This window comes from Vanacampus margaritifer, chromosome 2 (assembly GCF_051991255.1).
Source record: "Vanacampus margaritifer isolate UIUO_Vmar chromosome 2, RoL_Vmar_1.0, whole genome shotgun sequence".
Classification (NCBI taxonomy): domain Eukaryota; kingdom Metazoa; phylum Chordata; class Actinopteri; order Syngnathiformes; family Syngnathidae; genus Vanacampus; species Vanacampus margaritifer.
The window spans coordinates 8,609,513-8,627,489 of NC_135433.1; the positions used below are offsets into that span (position 1 = coordinate 8,609,513).

The 17,977-nt window shown below is 40.6% G+C and overlaps 1 protein-coding gene and 1 pseudogene across 2 annotated transcripts; one reads left to right on the top strand and one right to left on the bottom strand.

Moving 5' to 3' along the window:
• Positions 1-161: 161 nt before the first annotated feature.
• Positions 162-10,532, bottom strand: pgpep1 (pyroglutamyl-peptidase I). Of its 2 annotated transcripts, XM_077559606.1 has the most exons (8): positions 9,964-10,070; positions 7,346-7,564; positions 7,033-7,169; positions 6,701-6,879; positions 2,806-2,858; positions 2,547-2,663; positions 1,490-1,722; positions 162-751 (listed from the first exon to the last, which is right to left on the bottom strand). In XM_077559606.1, exons 4-8 carry the CDS (start codon positions 6,732-6,734, stop codon positions 556-558), a joined length of 633 nt encoding a protein of 210 aa, XP_077415732.1. In that variant the 5' UTR covers positions 6,735-6,879; positions 7,033-7,169; positions 7,346-7,564; positions 9,964-10,070; the 3' UTR covers positions 162-555. The 2 variants fall into 2 exon arrangements, with proteins under 2 accessions (XP_077415732.1, XP_077415733.1); XM_077559607.1 differs by lacking the exons at positions 6,701-6,879; positions 7,033-7,169; positions 7,346-7,564 and adding an exon at positions 10,345-10,532 and having other exon boundaries at positions 9,964-10,067.
• A 4,274-nt stretch (positions 10,533-14,806) lies between these two features.
• LOC144043006 (transcription factor JunD-like) lies at positions 14,807-17,733 on the top strand (annotated as a pseudogene).
• Positions 17,734-17,977: the final 244 nt, after the last annotated feature.

Here is a 17,977-nt window from a genome sequence, read left to right on the forward strand (position 1 = left end):
TTTATTTTTAAGTAACCATTAAGTGCATCTAATGGGCAAGAGCTCTATGCTTTTACATAAAGTAATAATGATTAATTCTAGAGTAGACTATTGGAGAATAATTAATGTAACACTACATAAAGATGACTTGACTAGTACATTTCAATGAGGACAAAAATACATTACTGCAAAACATTTTAATATTATGCAGCCACTTTTTGCATAAATCACTGATACACGCTTCATCATTACCTTCAAATATTAATTGCATATTCATTATTCTCCCTGAGATCTGTGCAAAACAAGCAAAAATGCATAGGAAACTTAAGTCACCTTGCAGAAATCTAAATACTGTAAACATGCTAATTAATCACAGTGAAAATGTAGCTATCGTGATCCTTTTACTACATGATGCAACATTATTATGGTCTGCCAGTGGAGGTCCATTGGCATTGGTGGAGAAAAAGTTCAAAGTATGGATTTGAAATTCTTTACAACCAATGTCATAAAGCATCTCTTGGTGCGAGGGATGACACCAGTTAGGAAAAAAAAAAGTCAGAGGGGGTCATGGTACTGTTATTGTGCATGTTTGCAGTGCTGCTCTTCAATGTTGGCCACCTCCAATAGTGTCAACATCTCCTGCACTACAGCCTGAAGGGCTCGGCCCAGCTGCTGACTGCTGTAGGGCTTTCCCAGCGGAGGCACGTGGATGAAGGCCGAGCGGCCGTGGCCGAGGAACAGAGACGAATAGTAGGTGTAGTCGCACAGGTATCTGGCAAACGATTGTTGAAAATGTTTAGTGACGTTTAGGAGGGGAAAAAAATACAAAACAAACGTTTCGGCTAGTAATATATTGCATTTGTGTTGCTTTCTTATAATATTTAATTTCATAAAAATATAAAATAATTACATAATTTACTCATTCACTGCCATTTGCGGCTATAGACGTCAACAAGAGTATGAAAACCTAGAAAAAAAAATGCATTGTAAATTTGGAAAATATATCAAATTTGTGATTAATCATGAGTTAACTAGTGAAGTTATGGGATTAATATTTTTTTTAATAATCTTTTCTTAAAAAAAAAAGTTTTTTTTTTTTTAAATATTTTTTGTAAAGAAAAGATTATTAAAAAAAAAAAATCACAATTAATAGCATGACTTCACTAGTTAATTCACGATTAATCACAAATTTTATATCTGTTCTAAATGTACAATAGAAATAAAAAATTCTAGGTTTTCATACTCTTGTTAACAAAAGTGGGAAAAATGTTAAACTAATAGAAATAGTTAAAATTAATTCTTGACCTCTATAGCCGTCAATGGCAGTGAATGAGTTAAATAGAATATGAAGAATTATAAAATTTTTGCCACATTTTTTTGAGTTTCAATTCAATGGTCATTGTGCTGCTCCTTATGGTGTTCAAGCCTTGGCCACCTGGGGGCAGTCTAGTACAGACATGAAAATACATGAGTGTAGAAATTGCAGGGTGGGCTTCTTTTTATCACACACCTTCCGGCATCCTTGGACACTGACACAGTGACCCCTACATCGGCGTCGTTGACCCTCTCGCAGACCGTGTCCATGTCCAGCAGAGAGCTGATGCAGTCGGGCCCGTCCTCCATGCAGCATTGAGAAGCCGGGCAGAAGCGGCAGTTGTCCGGGCGTTTATAGCCCTTGTTGTGGCCACACTGCTCCAGAGTCACTGTGGTCGCCAAGCCTGACACGCCAACATGGACTACTAACTGCATATTAGCCCCCCCCCCCGAAAAAAAAAACACATACAGATTTTTTTTATTGTAACTTTATTTATCAAATCAGCAGCATTTCATAGTTCACACAGAGTTATCTATTGCCAGGGATGTGATTTGACCAAAGTGAAATTATCTGAAAATTTAGCCGGGGGTCTGGGGGCCGCTGGCACCCAGCTAGGTCCAGGGCAGTGCCCTGGTGGGGGGACAAGGGCGGAGCTCATGGGTTTTCTGTGTTTTTAAGTACTTTCAATGCACTCACATGACAAAGAAATAGACAAAACAACAGCATAAATTTTCAATGTATATTGAACTATCCCATATAAAATGGCAGTTTTAGTCAACTCAAAATCAGTCACATTCAAAAACATTGGACTGCCTTTGCTTTTAAAAACTATCACTGAGAATATCATCATATCTAACTAATGTGATTACTAAGTTAACACATAAATAATGTTGAAGAGTTCAAATTTCATGAACAAATAATTGTATCATGACCAAATGAAAAGTAACTCATATTAGAGCATACCACAAATGTCTTTGTTATAGCAGAAGATGTTATCTGTTGGAGTCATGAACAATGAACTACTAAAAAAAAAAAATAATAATAAAAAAAAAATCGGATTTTTTTTTTTTGGGGGGGGGGGGGGGATTAAAAAAAGCGGAATTCCGCGAATTAGCGGAAAAATCACATCCCTGTATTGCAGTGACTCCCATTTATGTTTGGTGGTGTGGGCGGAGATTGTAAAATATCTGTAAAATATGTGCCTCTGCTCAATATAAGTTTGCAAAAGCCTGACATGCACTTTGTAAATCACCTGTGGTATGTGTTGCTCCCACAGAGATGGAAGTAGACTCTGCACTGCCTGGTATTCCACTGGCACCTCGCAGACATGAAGATCGACGCCCTCACCCAGCCCCAAACGCTCCAGTTCCTGTCAGGGAAACAAATAGTAGTCCAATAATTCATCCCTCCATCCCCACAATTGTGTTGTGATGTAAGTGGCACAGCCCTTGCGAAACACATTAGAAAGACAATTCAACTTGTAAAATATGAAGCAGCAAGTAAGGTCTTACTTGTACTGCCACCCAGCTGGAGTTCACAGCATGTTGTCCAAAGGGCTCGAAGCCTGAAGATTAGAATGAAGAATAAGTCCTAAAATGTTACTTTTTTTTGGCTGACCACAATTACATGCTTCAAGGGGACATATTTAAAAAAAAAAATTTTCAATGTATTGTATACAAATAGTTGTGTGTCTAGAGCAGGGGTGGGCAAACTTTTTGACTTGCGGGCCACAATGGGTTTGAAATTTTGACAGATGGGCCGGACCAGGAACATTTGGACCTCATAGCACAGTAAAAACACACAGATAAATGTACAACCCAATTTACTTATAGTGTGCACTGCGTTTTTCAAATGTGCAAAATCCACATATTTAAAACAGCTTTTCCAATAGCTTCATTTTTATTGTTTTAGCTCAACTTTTGCTGTGTTTTTATGCTTTGTAAAGTGACCTTGGGTGTTCTGAAAGGTGCTGTTTTTAAATGAAATGTATTATTATTATTATTATGATTATTATAAAATAGCCCTAATCCAGGGAGTACGTTTGCCTCAATGAATATGCAAGATGCGGCATTTACACACTATTTGGCAAAGTGGGAGGAGAAATGTAAATAGATTATAATAGCACATACACTGTGATCTGTCAAACCTGGTGACTGCATCTATTATTAATAGATTTCAATTCAAGGCGTAAAGTTAAAGAATTTTTTTCCATTGGCCCACCCATTTTTAACCCGGGCCCACAGTACGTGTGACACATGCGGCTGCATGATAGCCGCTGCTGCCTGTCACGCGCTGAGGACAAAGCGCGTACATCCAATCCGTCTCTGACCACTTTTCCATCTCCGTGGGGGACGCATAGCGCACGGTGTTTGTGCAGCAGCTCAAAAAGAAGCCAAAAGCCAACGAGGAAACGCTCATAGAAGTGCTCGACGCACGCCCCGGGGATGTCTTCACCAATATCAACAGTCTCCTGCATGCGCGCTCCTCACTTCACCCATGACAACATGTAGAAAGACTATCTTCAGCTGTCAAAAGGATCAAAACACGCAACAGTGCCACAATGTTGACTGATAGACTGAACTCTTTGTCCCTGCTTTCTTTCAAAAAAGAATTGAGCGATTCTCTGGACTATCAGGACATTATTGCTGTGTTCAACACAAAACCCTGCCGTCTCCTGCTGTAAATGTCCAAATCCAGGAAGAATTATATTTTTTGAATCAGTTATCTTGAGTTAAGCTTACTGCCATTCTCCCGTTTATTTTAATAAATTGCAAACATTGTTATGAATGTGCCCTGCGTATCTTTCTGTCCCCTTTCTGTGCGTAAACGAGTTTATCAGTGAGACCCCGACCCGGTGATCATATTTTCCGGGTGTGTAGAAGTTATATAGTCTAGTATAGTCTTTGGTATGACCCGGCCGGGAATTGAACCCAGGACCTCCCAAGTCTTAAGGTGGACACTCTAACCACTCGGCCACTGAGCTGAACAAAAAAAAAAAAAAAAACACAAAAATTTCTAGCCTTATTGGATAAATTCGGCGGGCCGGATTGAAACGCATAACGGGCCGTATTTGGCCCGCGGGCCGGGGTTTGCCCATGTCTGGTCTAGAGTGCCTGCCCAGCCATTAGAGACCAAATTTGAGGTAATTTCATAAAGCAAAATAAAGCATGAAAATGTTATGTATATTTGACAAAATAATCGTTTTTCCGAAGTTAGAGCCTGGCGACCAACAAATCCGGAAGTGAAACATCACATCAACAATGGCAGAACGTATACAAAGTCAGTCAAAAATGGATTCAGAAAGCATTATGTCGATCTTAAATGTTGGAGTTGGAGGAAGAGGTTGCCGCGTTATATGTTGGATTATATATGTACGAGCCAGATGCTGAAAATGTTGTGCCCGGACGACCTGACATGGAGTGGAGACGAGACCCATTGAGATTAGAATATTGGTAAGATATATCGGCTGCGGTTATTAGTCCAGCGTTATTGTTTGAAATTCGATGCTGTGCCGTGCTGTAAATTAGCACTTTATGAGATGACCTACTTGTAGAGCTGCAATGCATCAATTAATCCCGCATAAAAAAATCTTCCAGTTTTGTTTTAGTTGATTGTCCCATGCAAGAGCTATGTTGTTGTTTTTCCACATAAAGTAGTAATATATGGTACATAATCTTCTAGTAATATATAGTTATCCCATTTGATGGCATATAGCAGCAGCATTGTTAGTTGTATGCCATTACAGATGATTCCATCCATGTACTTATATATTTTTAACCAAATTTAATTCCATTTATTCCAGACTCAGGGTCCACTCTTAACAAGAAACAAAAACAAGCAAAACAAAAGAACATACAAAGATTAAAAAAAAATAATTAAAATTAAAAAGACAGGCATACCAATGTTTCCATATGTTTGACTGGTAGCGAATTGCACTACATCCAACGTTTTATTTTGAGACTTTTCCAGTCTACCAATAAAACTATACATTAAAGTTCTTAGTACAGCTTGCAAAGTGTTCAGACACAAACATCTCAGTTGCACTAGTGACTAGTCCATCGTAGCCTTCTTAAAAGCACTCGTAGAGCATCATTATTGGCCACCTGAAGCCTCTACATACAGTGGAACCTCGGAGTTTGAACGTCTCGGAACTCCTACATTCGAAATTCAAACAAAAAAATCGGAGTAAAAAATGCCTCGGAGTTTGAACTCTTTTCGGCGTTCGAACACCCAAGCAAAGCAAGCTAAAACGAACGTACCTTGAAAACGCGTAGCCGAGCGAAGCCGAGCAATGCCGAATGCTCACGTTGCGGTAGTTGAGACCATGCACTGCTCATTTCCGGTCAGATCGTGAATATTCCCGGAGGTGCTCCATGCTCTACTTTTGATTTTTTCCACGTCATTTTTCATTGCCATGGGCCCAAAGAAAGACAACAGTGCCAGTGGCAGCAAAAAACAACAACAAAAAAAAAACACAGTGCTACGAACCACAGTGGAATTAGGAAGGAGATTATCGCCTTTGTAACGACCGTGGCTACTTCTGTAAATACTGGCACGAGGACCCCCCTTAGCTGTTCAACAACGTGCCTGACGTTAAACAACGCACGCAAGGACCGCTTAGTAGTGTAATATGCCCAATGTAAAATACACAAACTCAGTACAGAACTCAAGCTAGCATTAACATAGCATTTATCATCCGCTGATGCCATTACACCACAACAGGTAAAGTAAGGTATTTTTTTATTGTTTAAATACTGTACTGGACTGCAAATGCAAATGCAAAACACATAAATAGAAATTAAAATAGGAATTTTCTGTTTTTGGAGCTTGAGAACGGATTAATTGCATTTACATTATTTCCTTTGGGAAAAAATGTTTCGGAGCTTGAACAATTCTGACTTTGAACACTTCGTGGGAACGAATTATGTTCAAACATCCGAGATACCACTGTACTTGCTTTTTTATAATTATGCCAAAGGTAAGCTGTATACAGGAGGTGTACAATATGATTTAAACAGGAACAACTTTACATCATCAGAACATGAACCAAATTTACGCAGCAGTGTATTAAGACTTCATTTGGCGTAATTACGTCTGCATGGTCAACATCACACAGATCATAAGACTCATGCAGAAGACAGTTGAAAAATCAACTGTATCGCTGACGCCACAGCTCTAAGATGTTATCAACTCCAACTATCGGAGTGGTAATAAAATAAAATAAAATAAAATCATATATATATATATATATATATATATTTCAGTCGACAGCAAGTGGGAAAATTTGTTTTTAAAGTTATTTATTGTACAAGAAAAAAATCATGAAGTTATCAAATTCATTCTGCACAAAATATTAACTTTTTACTGCTTGTTGAGTTTCAGTTCCATCAAATTACACTCCCGTACTTGGAACAGTGACCCATGGAGTCGCAGCTTCCATCTCCTCCAAGGACCAGTTCCTTCTCCTTAATGGACCCCAAAAGAGCGCAGTGCTTTTTTGTCCATGTGGTTGTCAGTGTTTCATGGATATACGTGACCTGGTGACGGAATTGTCTCACTTATTGTGACACAGAATATTCAGGAATCTGAAAACATATACCCAATACAGGTTGATTTTTCAATTCACAGCCCGCGTATCGGGGCAAATACGTAGTGTAACATTACGTGTAGGTCATAATAACATTGAATTCGCTCCATTTCAACATTTGGGCTTCATAACAATTCAAGCTGATGTTTACCTGAATATTCTTAAAGCCTCGCTTGCTTTTTTTCCTTTTGGGTTCTGGCTGGCCCAAGATGCATTGTATACCAATGGACCGTTGATTTGCCCTCTTCTTACATTTCTCGCATGGACAATACTTCAATGTCTGCACCTCTGAACGAATTGAAAAGATAAACATGATTATAATGCTGCTGAATGGATGTATATGATTATGACCAATGGTACTCATTGGACCAGTGACCACCATTTCAATATGACTGTATCACGGCCATCCAACACATTTGAACCATGCAAGTTTATAGTGACTCAAACATCTCCACCTAACTTACGTTTATCCACACTATGTGGTGGATTCATCCTGCAATAAGTGACTCCCAGACTCAGCCATCTCTTGTTCGGAGGCAGCTGCAGAGCTGACAGCCTCAGCTACGGCTCGCTTCCTTTTTCGGTTTGTTGCTGCTGCAAGCTGGACAGGTAGATTTTGAACCTGCTGCCGGTCTTGTGGAGGCAGGTGAATTGTTGGGACAGCAGTTGCGTTGAGCAATAACCTGCAGAATTAACGTGAGAAGACACTAAAAATATGCTTTGCGAATGAATTTATAACGAAACCTATAAAACCTATTAAAAAAAAATACTGTCACGTATCCAGTGTTTATACACCGACACAGTCGGAGACGTTTTATGAGAATATCATGGATAAATTGGGGAAAAACAAACAGAACACATGGGTAAGGTAGGAAGTGGAACCTAATTTGGTAAGGGATAAATAGGTAGCTAACATCCATCCTTAGCTACCTAACCCTTACCAAAATTTAATTATTTAATGAATCATAAAATGCAGTAAGATTGACTTATGATTGGCAGTTTTCCAAGAGGACGTGTCATGTTCATTCATCAACAAAGCAGAGCTGCCAACTTATCGAAATTTACTTTCAGAACAATTTGTCTCACTGCCATTATTACTCATGAATAGCATCGATCGGAGACGTTAGCTTTCGGCTAATGCCGCTAGCTTTCGGCTAACGCCGCTAGCTTTCGGCTAACGCCGCTAGCTTTCGGCTAACGCCGCTAGCTTTCGGCTAACGTCGCTAGCTTTCGGCTAACGCCGCTAGCTTTCGGCTAATGCCGCTAGCTTTTGGCTAACGTCGCTAGCTTTTGGCTAATGGCGCTAGCTTTTCGCTAACGCCGCTAGCTTTTGACTAACGCCGCTAGCTTCTACTGTTCATTCCATACCAGTTGGCAGCTCTGCTTTGACAAAATCATTTATACAGAAATTCCAAGACACTACACGTTTTTCCAAAATGTTTACAATCACACTTACTTACCAGCTTAGTGGCCGAGTGGTTAGACTGTCCGCCCTGAGACTGGGAGGTCGTGGGTTCAATCCCCGACCGGGTCATACCAAAGACTATAAAAATGGGACCGATTGCCACTCTGCTTGACACTCAGCATTAAGGGTTGGAATTGGGAGGTTAGATCACCACATGATTCCCGAGCGCGGCGCTGCTGCTGCTCACCGCTCCCTCAGGGGATGGGTCAAATGCGGAGAACAAATTTCGCCCCACTTAGATGGGTGTGACAATCAGTGGATCTTATCTTACTTTGTTGCAAATCCTTTATCAAAAGCAAACTGGTTGCGAAAGCAGGCATCTTCGAAGTGTTTGTAACACAGAACACTCCTCCACCACGGCGTGGAATTCACTCGCTTCGTGCCAACGAAAGCGGTCCATTTACGTGCCTTATTATCTTTTGGCCACTCACACAACTTTTGTTTTGACTGAGAACAGTACATCGCCACACAGCGTCGTGCCGTCTCAGCGAATAACAATCAAAGGAGACAATCAAAAATACAGTACAACGGCTGACTGCCCTCGTAAATTCGCTACTCCCCTGTGTGACGTCATTTCCCAAGATTTATGAAGATTGGCGAAGAAAATCAATTTCGCTGTCAAGGGCGTTGCTATGGGTCAAACCAAGAACCCAGTAGGGTTGCGTTAAAAAAACAAAAAAAACAACGAAAATATGCTTAAAATGGTTTTAGCCATTGGTATTACTCAAAAACATGGTTGGCCAACCTTACTTCACATTTGGTCTGTAAGAGTCAAATTAATCAACCAAGCAAATCTGTTTCTGTGAGCAAGAATAGCTAATTTACATGATAAACACACAAGTTTCTACACCCACAACATGATTAGCAGGGCTGGGCTACACTTGTATTAAGCATGGTTTTAAATGGGTTTAAAAAAAATCATTTAATTAATGTGATCTAATAGAAGAGTTGTGTCTAAAACATTAAATGAGTAGCTACGGTAAACAAAAGTTTAGAAACACTTCTCAGTCAAGCGTATTTCTACATTACATTACTGCAACTAAACCCATAATAATAAAGAATATACAAACTGTAAAGTTCAATAATCATTTAAAATAGTGGAGGATAGGGACCATCCCCTGCCACAAATACTTAAAAACATGAGTAATTAAAAAAAAAAGTATATATACAGTAAAAGCCTGTATTTGTACTTTAAACTATAAGTACACTATACAACAAACTATATAATCACAAAAACACTTGAAAAGTTATTCATTTACCTCATCTCATAACATTACCTAGTGTCACCTTGTGATACCGTAAGGTCTTTCAGAAAGTGCACAGAAACCACAAGGTTGGGGTTACTGTATTACAGGATGGGAGAAAAACAGCTGTAAATCCATGCAAGTCTAAAGGCTTAAGTTAAATATTAATCGCAGGTGTTTGAATCACCTGTTTGGTTTAAGAAAAGGCGGAAAAGCTACGAAAATAAAAATGCTCATCATTCTAAAAATAAATTGCATTTTATGATTCGTATGAACACAGTGAAATTGCCCCTCGTACGTTGGTTAGCTAACTATCACAATTACAACAATCTACATGAACAGTCTAGTCGTTTATTCATTGGAATGATCTTACCTGTTACTATAACTTTTTTCTTGTTGCCCATTCTCGTTAGTTGTTGTAGTTGCTCAATGTGAGTGAATGAAGTGAAGCGTCCACCATAAACATTGGCGAAAGTCCTGTCAATGCACAGGAAATGACGCACTTTACTTACATAAGTGTAAACCCGTGGACGTGCCTATACTGCCACCCACTGCACCGGGATGCATACTACAATTTAGTGCAAATGAAAACGGGAGCTCAAGAATAGTTTTCTTCCTCCTGAAGAAGAAAACAATCTTTATTACCATTTTATGATTGAGGTACAAAATATTGTAATTGGTGTTGTTTTCCCCATGACATTACCTAATCGAGTGCATGGCTCGGCTGACCTTTATAACTTTTTACATAGCTTACCTGTGGCTGAAAAAGCAGAACGTGGAGGAGTCTCTGTCGCTGAAATGCACAAGTGAAGTCAACAGCCTCTCAAATACACACAAGCTTCTGTTTTACGCTCTTTGTATTACTGCATATTAAACATAGCCAGTTCTTTCTTGACAATCACGTCATGTCGTTTGTGGCTCAATCCACTAAATCGGAATGTTTCCTCATAAGAACACCAGGGCTCGCCGTTTCTCCATTGCAGTGAGTTGGTATGTGTGCGAGGATCAATCACTCGGCGTATTGGTGTGAATCACTTGCTGTAATTTTTGCACACTTGTGAAGTTCAGTCGCGTTAATTGTTCAAGTCCAGATAATATTTTGTAAAATTCTGATTTTTGATGTAGAATCAAGTATCAGTTGAACACCCTCCCCCCAACACAAAAATAAATACATACTTTTTAAAATATATATTTTTTAATGACCTATCAATGGCTTGTAAATCCAAAAACTATACTACAAACCAGAGGTGTGGACTTGAGTCATGTGACTTGGACTGGAGTCATGAATTTGACGACTTTAGACTCGAGTTGAATTTTTTTTTAAAGACTTGCAACTCGACTTGGACTTGAGCCCTTTGACTTGAAGAGACTTCCACCTAAACAAGATTAAAATGTATGTTAACGAGTAAGTTCCCCTCGGTGTGTGCGAGCTGGGCTAACAGCCAGTCAGACATGTCAGGGGAGCCGCAAAGGCGCAAACACACCCCGCCTACGCTAAAGCAAACTTCAAAATAAATCTGGCCAAATAATACATTACAACACCAATGCAATAGCCTTGGTGGATTTTACTTTGAAGTCTGTCTGCATGGTGGCGTGACCGCTAGCTTGACTACTTCCCTTTGACATTTTGGCTTGCATTATTGACGTTTTTATAGAAATTACGTATTTTCTACCACCATTATCATAATGCCACCCTGAAAGTATATTAAATAGCGAATTTAGGACGCGAAGAAACTGCAAGTTAATTACGCCGTCATTGCACGATACGGTACAAAGTCCGGCGTTCGTGGCTAGTAGCTAACTGTTAGCATTAGCATCGAGTGCCTGGCTGGCAACAGTAGTTTGACAGCTATTGCTTGGCTCGCTTGCTTTTCTTATTGTGGACCTATGCTACTTTGTAATTCCACTTTCCCTGTTTAAACGACGGGAATGTGCCTTAAATTGCACTTAGATGTATTTTTCATTATTAGAAATAAATAAATAGAACTGCCTTCATTTATAGTTATTTTATAAAGCGCTAGCTTTAAAAAAAAAACTAAACAAAAAAACAACAACTTCAAGTGCATTACAAGTGCAATATAACATAAGGCAGAATACTTTCACCTTGTTATTTTATACATGGACCATGTATAAAATAATGATGTATCTTACTTTATATTGCACTTAAAGTTGTGTTCCTAAATCCTAACGGCCGCATTAGACATTTTGAGTTTTTATATATATTTTCAAATTTAATGGGCAAATGCATGTTATAAAATAAATTAAGACAAAGTTCTATTTATCTAATTTCATTTAAATGTTTTTATATTTTTTTTTACAATCCGATCTGTGACTTTTGTGATCAGTAGCACCACTAGTTGTTTGGGTATAAAAACTATGGGGTGGTCAACAACAACAAAAATAATTGCAGTATGTCCAAGATTGGATCACTGACGGAGAGGCAACAACTTCAAACTTCGTTCAACACCTGAAGTTGGACAAAGAAAGGTAAGTAAGCAAATGTTAGTTGTTTATCGGCTAATTATTGTTGCTAGCTGCGTAGTTAATGAGACTGTCAACTCATTTTCATCTATTTCGTTAACTAAAATGATTTTCAATTTTAGTTTTAGTTGTTTCTTTAGTTTACACTAGCTATTAATCTACATTTACCTCAATCTTTGCACATTTCCAGCCATTATCTTTAAACAAAACTGACCTCTCAAATTCACTTGACAGGATCTGTCAGAACTGGCTAACTGAGGCTAACGTGATTAAAACCCGACCATCCCTTCTGAGTGTGTGTAACCGCCCACCATTCGTTGTAGTGGTGAATGAAACTCAGCTGTAGGAACGTGTTCTAGACACAGGGCGTTGGTGACAACATGCATGGCTTGTTAGCGTCTCTCAAGGGAGTGTATACAAGTCAAAGGGCACTTGAAATGCAGTGGAAGGGGGAACTGTATGTCACACAAAGTGACATATTCACAGTTGTACGATTCCCAGGATAAATCTGCTCAGTTTGTTGTCATTTAAGCAGAGCTAATCTAAGGTTTTTACAGGAAAGCCTGTTTTTTTTTTTTTTTTTTCCACGTTCAGTGCAATCCACACCCAGTTGGTTGCGAAATGACTCACACTGGACGCTATGTGGCTGTGGAGTGGCATTGTGGGAATAATGTGCTTCACGTAGGATGGAGAGGAGTGTTGTTTTTTAATATAGGAGTTGGACATGGGTGTATTCAAATTGAGGCTTCTAATGTTACTAATGACAACACTGATTCATACTTATGAATGACAGGCCTCCCACTCACGCAGAATAACACCCCCCCATCCGCCGCCCACACGGGCTGCAATGCAGAACCCATTCACCTTTCTCCGTCGCTATCTGCGTCACTCGCTATGTCAGTGTTGCCGTGGAAACTAATGATGCCCTTTCGGCTCACTGGTGGTACTGATGCAGGCAGTCTGCTGACGTCGTCGCCGTGTATGGGCAGACAAAATAACATGCTAAACCGCAGGTTCCACCTCATGGTCCTTGTGCTAGTCAGAACAATCTAGATGAATCCTATTCTGTTTTTCCCTCCGAAATTTTCCAAAGGATTGCCTGCATTGACATTCTTTGTATTGATCGTGTGATTATTAACTTTCCTTTCGCTCTCTTGAAAAAAATGTCTGAAATTACAGATATTCCCTTTATTCAGTAAAACATAAACATTCCCCTTTTCTGCTGTCTCCTTCCTATTTCCACTTCTTGAACAGTATTCAACATTTTCCTCTGTTGTGACATATTTAAAGTTTCCCTCGTGTGCAAACGTGATTTTCATTCCGCTATTCTTTGTTGCAGAAGAGTCAACATTTCATTTTAAATCTGCTTTATATTATGCTGTACCAAATGCAAGCATGTGTTTCCTCCAGGCCTCGCATCTCACGCTGTGCCAGTGGTGGGAAGTGACAAATTCAAAATATTTTCTTCAATTTTTTTGGGTGTCTGTACTTTTGAGTACAGTATTTATTTTTCAGACAACTTCTTTACTTTTGCTCCCTATGTTTGAAAATATATACTTTATACTCTACTTATTTTAACAAAATAGGCTTGTTACTTTTTTCCAACCTGTGTGGACAATGACCCCCCCCCCCAAAAAAAAGAGACCTTGGGGACTTACAAGGCGTGAACCAGGGAGTACTAACAAAGATGACACAAGTTATTTATTTCCTTGTTCTCAGCTCCAAGAATGAATTGCGGCAAATGCTTTGTGTCTCGTGCCAGCTTAAAAAACACAAACTTCCACCATTCACAAATTATAACTCTAATCAGCAATAACACACAGTACAGAGACACTTGCAGTTATTATTGATCATTTGGTATTTTTTTGTTAGTCAGTTCACATTAGCGAAGTTATGGAAACGCATTGTTTTGAATTTTGTTAGTGTCCTGTGATTGGTGTTCGTTCACTCTTCACAATGCAAGTTAATAAGGCAGGGAGAATTATTATTTTTGGTGGAAAGAAGTTTTTTTCCCATTGTGCTAATTTCTTAACACAAGTATTAACAGTAACATTGTATGCCAACCCAAAACTGTTCTTTACAATATTTTGTATGTGCCCCAATCAATCTAAACACGACATCCTGATTAATATTGTGTTTGTGGAATATGAGTTCAGCAGTAAAATACACCCCATTTTATCCATCTCAGGGAGCGGCCATTTTGTCACTTGCCGTCGACTGAAAATGACATCACAGTTACTTAAGGAACAGGTACGGAGTCATGACCAATCACAGCTCAGCTTCAGAAAAACAGGTGAGATGTGATTGGTCGTTAAGTGAGCCCTGAGCAACTGTGATGTTAAGTCGAAAGCAATTAATATCGTGTGTTCAGAATATATATATATGTATATATATATATATATTCTGATTAATATTGTGTTTTTTCATCCATTTCGGGGCAATCATATATATATATATAATATTATTGTAAAGAAAATAATTAGGTTGACTCCACTCCTCTAGTGTGTCAAATTTACAAGACATTTATTTACACTTTACATGATTTTAAGGAGTTGTATCAGTACTTGTACTTGTATAAGTACACGAGTGCATTTTAGGCACCTTACTTACATTCAGTACATAAAAAGACGCAGATTCCACAATGTAGTTGTGAAAAGCAAAGCTTTCACTCTCAATCTGCTTTATATTAAGCAGTTTTCTAATGGTTGCTTGTGGTTCCTCCAGCTCTCGACTCTCACACCTTCCCCGCCCATGCAGTCTCTCTCCCTCGCTCTGCTCTCTTTTGGCGACCCTGAGCTTTTTTATGCTATGACATCAAACCACAATGCATTGCACTGTTTGGAGTTTACCTAGAGTGTCCATAGCAACAAAGGCCGGGCCTGCCCCTTATTCAAATGTGACCGGAAACGCACGTCATTTTGGGCCAATCTGCGCGCTCTGGGGTGACATAATGGAATTTTTAGGGCTAGAAAGCGAGCGGTGCATAGCAGACGTGCCACACGGAAGAGACGAATACAGCAGGGCCCCCGCGTTTGAAACCCTCTAAGGAAAGAGGGTGGAGGTTTACGGGAAAGGCTCGCCGGTTTCCTCCATGTTTTGGATACTAGTATTCGCGAGTGCGTTCCCTCATGTGAGGGCGTAGAATGGACAGGAGCCTCGACCCAGGCACCGCGCTCGACTCTCCCACAGCCCACTCCCAACATCTCTTCCCACAGAACCATGATGAAGAAGGACATTAACCTCAACCTGGACACGCAGACCTCCGAGCTCAAGGCTAATCCGCTGCGCGACGCCGACGTGCTGCTCAACTCGCCGGACCTGGGGCTTCTCAAGCTGGCCTCCCCCGACCTGGAGCGTCTCATCATCCAGTCCAACGGGCTGGTGGGCGCCGCCAATCCGGCGTCGCAATTCCTCTACCCGAAGTCGGCCAGCGACGAGCAGGAGTTCGCGGAAGGCTTCGTCAAGGCTCTGGAGGATCTGCACAAGCAGAACCAGCTGAACGAGGCGGGCTGCGTCTCGGTGGACCGGCTGGAGCTCCTCGGAGCCGCCAACGCGGTGGGCTCGTCCGTGCTCCAGTCGTCGGATCTGCCCGTGTACACTACGCTAAACGGCTACGCCGCTAGCCCGCTGGGCGGCACCACGATCAACTACTCCACCGACACCATCCCCTTCCCGCCGCCTCCGTCCCACCTCAGCCAGCAACAGCAGCACGCGACCACCGCGGCGGCGCTCTCCCGGTTGCACTCCGCCGGCGGGGCCGTGAAGGACGAGCCGCAGACGGTTCCGGACATGCAGAGCCTCGGGGACAGCCCGCCTCTCTCCCCGATTGACATGGACAACCAGGAGCGCATTAAGGCGGAGAGGAAAAAGCTGCGCAACCGGATAGCTGCCTCCAAATGCCGCAAGCGGAAACTGGAGAGGATCTCTCGGCTGGAGGACAAGGTGAAGAGCCTGAAGACGCAGAACACCGAGCTGGCGTCCACGGCCAGCGTGCTCCGGGAGCAGGTGGCCCAGCTCAAGCAGAAGGTGATGAACCACGTCAGCAGCGGATGCCAACTTTTACCAAACCAGGTCCAAGCGTACTAATTTCACCAATGCCGAATGACTTTGGAGGCATATTTTTGTGTGACTCAATGGAAGCGGCTTGTTGGTAAACAGCCATGTAGCAAAGCGCCATGCAGCACCGTGAGTGTACACTCATGTGACGAGTGTACACTTGTGGGTGTCAAACTCATTTTTGTCTTGGGCCACATTGAAGTTCTGATCCCCTCACACGACCGTTATGACTATGTGCGGTAAATGTATCATCGCCTCATCGTATTATTTCATATAAGCTACAACGTGACGCATATAATTTTGAAAATATAGTTCGACTATTGTTCAATTTACAGTGGTACTTTAACTTATTTTGCAGAGCGAACGTCAGGCTCGCCAGGTTTCAGGGTTTGGTCACGTGATGTTTGCCATGGGCACTTTAACGTCATTTTCAGTCAACAGCAGGGGGCGGTGCTACATTTAATGTCGACCTCCTTTCACGGCTGGATTATTCTGCTTAATTGTTCTTGCCACAAACAATATTAACCAGAATATACCGTTTGGACTAGACAAGAAAACTTTTGACTTGACTTCCACGTTAATGGGAATTTTTTATTTTATTAATCCGTTCCAGCCCCACTCCCAAAATATATATATTTTGTGATTTAATCATGAAAACATTGTATTAAAAGAAAAGAAAAAAACTAATGTAAAAAAATCTGGTCAAGCTTGCAAGTTTTTTTCTTCCAATTTGTATTTTGTGTTTTTGACTGTACCGTACACAAAATGGCTGAATGTGCATTCCGCGACTGTGGCTCTCCATGCCCATGTGTGAGGGCATTACAGATTTTTTAATTGCTCCCTGGGGAGAGCACATGAGCATGTGGATCCCCCTGTGGTGGATGCCTGGGGCCGCAAGCCCACCGACCCAACCTCTGCCCACTTGAGTGGTGTAGTTGAAGTTGCTTGCACCTCACATTTTTATAATTAGCCAATTGGCTCATAATAATCATTCAAAAACATTTTTTCGTCAAGGTACCACTGTAGAAAAAAAAAAAAAAAAGTTAAATTTTTTCCCTCTCAACATTAAAACTGAAGACCATTTTTAATTCCGGCACAGATTTTCACAAATAACATGAAGTAGATGTGCACGATTTGCTTTATTTGGCCGCATAAAATGCTGTGGCAGGCCGTATCCGGGCCTTGAGTTTGACACCTGTGGTGTACAGGATATTACTGATAGAAAATCTCTAAAGCCAAAAGGATGCCACCAAGTGCTGCCATCCAATTGTACATACAAACTGCCTTACTTGTTTACAAGCACTTAGCTATGACAAATATCTATTTTTTATTTACTGAAGCATTTTATTTACTTTTGTTTTTAAAAAAATGAACACTGCATGTTTTGTAGCCGCCGTGTCAGTCAATCATTGTATTCCATTGTATTTGTCTCCATGGTGGCTGCTTAGAAGACGTTAGGCACCAAACTTCCATGAATGTACATGTATGTATTATTTGTGTACGATGGACAATCATCTCTCTTGACATTTATTATATTCACTACATTACTACAGCTAAAGCGTTTTGTCTTATATTGTAAATTAAAAAAAAACTGCTTTTCATACCATTTAACTGTGATCTTGTCTTGTACAGCCCCCACTGGATAAACAATAGAGGGCAGGGAACCTACAGCCCAAGGTTCCATATAGGACTCGACTAGGGAGCGAAAATCATCAAGACCTGCACAAAAACAAAAATAGTTATAAAAAGTTCTAAACACTTGTCAAATGAATACACGCGTTTTCAGGATGTTCATAAATGTAATATGGCCCTCAAAGGACTTTATAAAAACTGAAATAGGCCTGGTAGGA

Bases quoted from the DNA above. Each gene is read 5' to 3' on its own strand.
- pgpep1 (XM_077559606.1), bottom strand. From the start codon at position 6,734: ATGGAAGCTGCGACTCCATGGGTCACTGTTCCAA. The intron at 1,723-2,546 runs GTGATTTACAAA...GCTAATATGCAG, and splicing joins GGGAGCAACACATACCACAG to TTAGTAGTCCATGTTGGCGT. The intron at 752-1,489 runs GTGTGTGATAAA...ATCGTTTGCCAG, and splicing joins GTGTCCAAGGATGCCGGAAG to ATACCTGTGCGACTACACCT.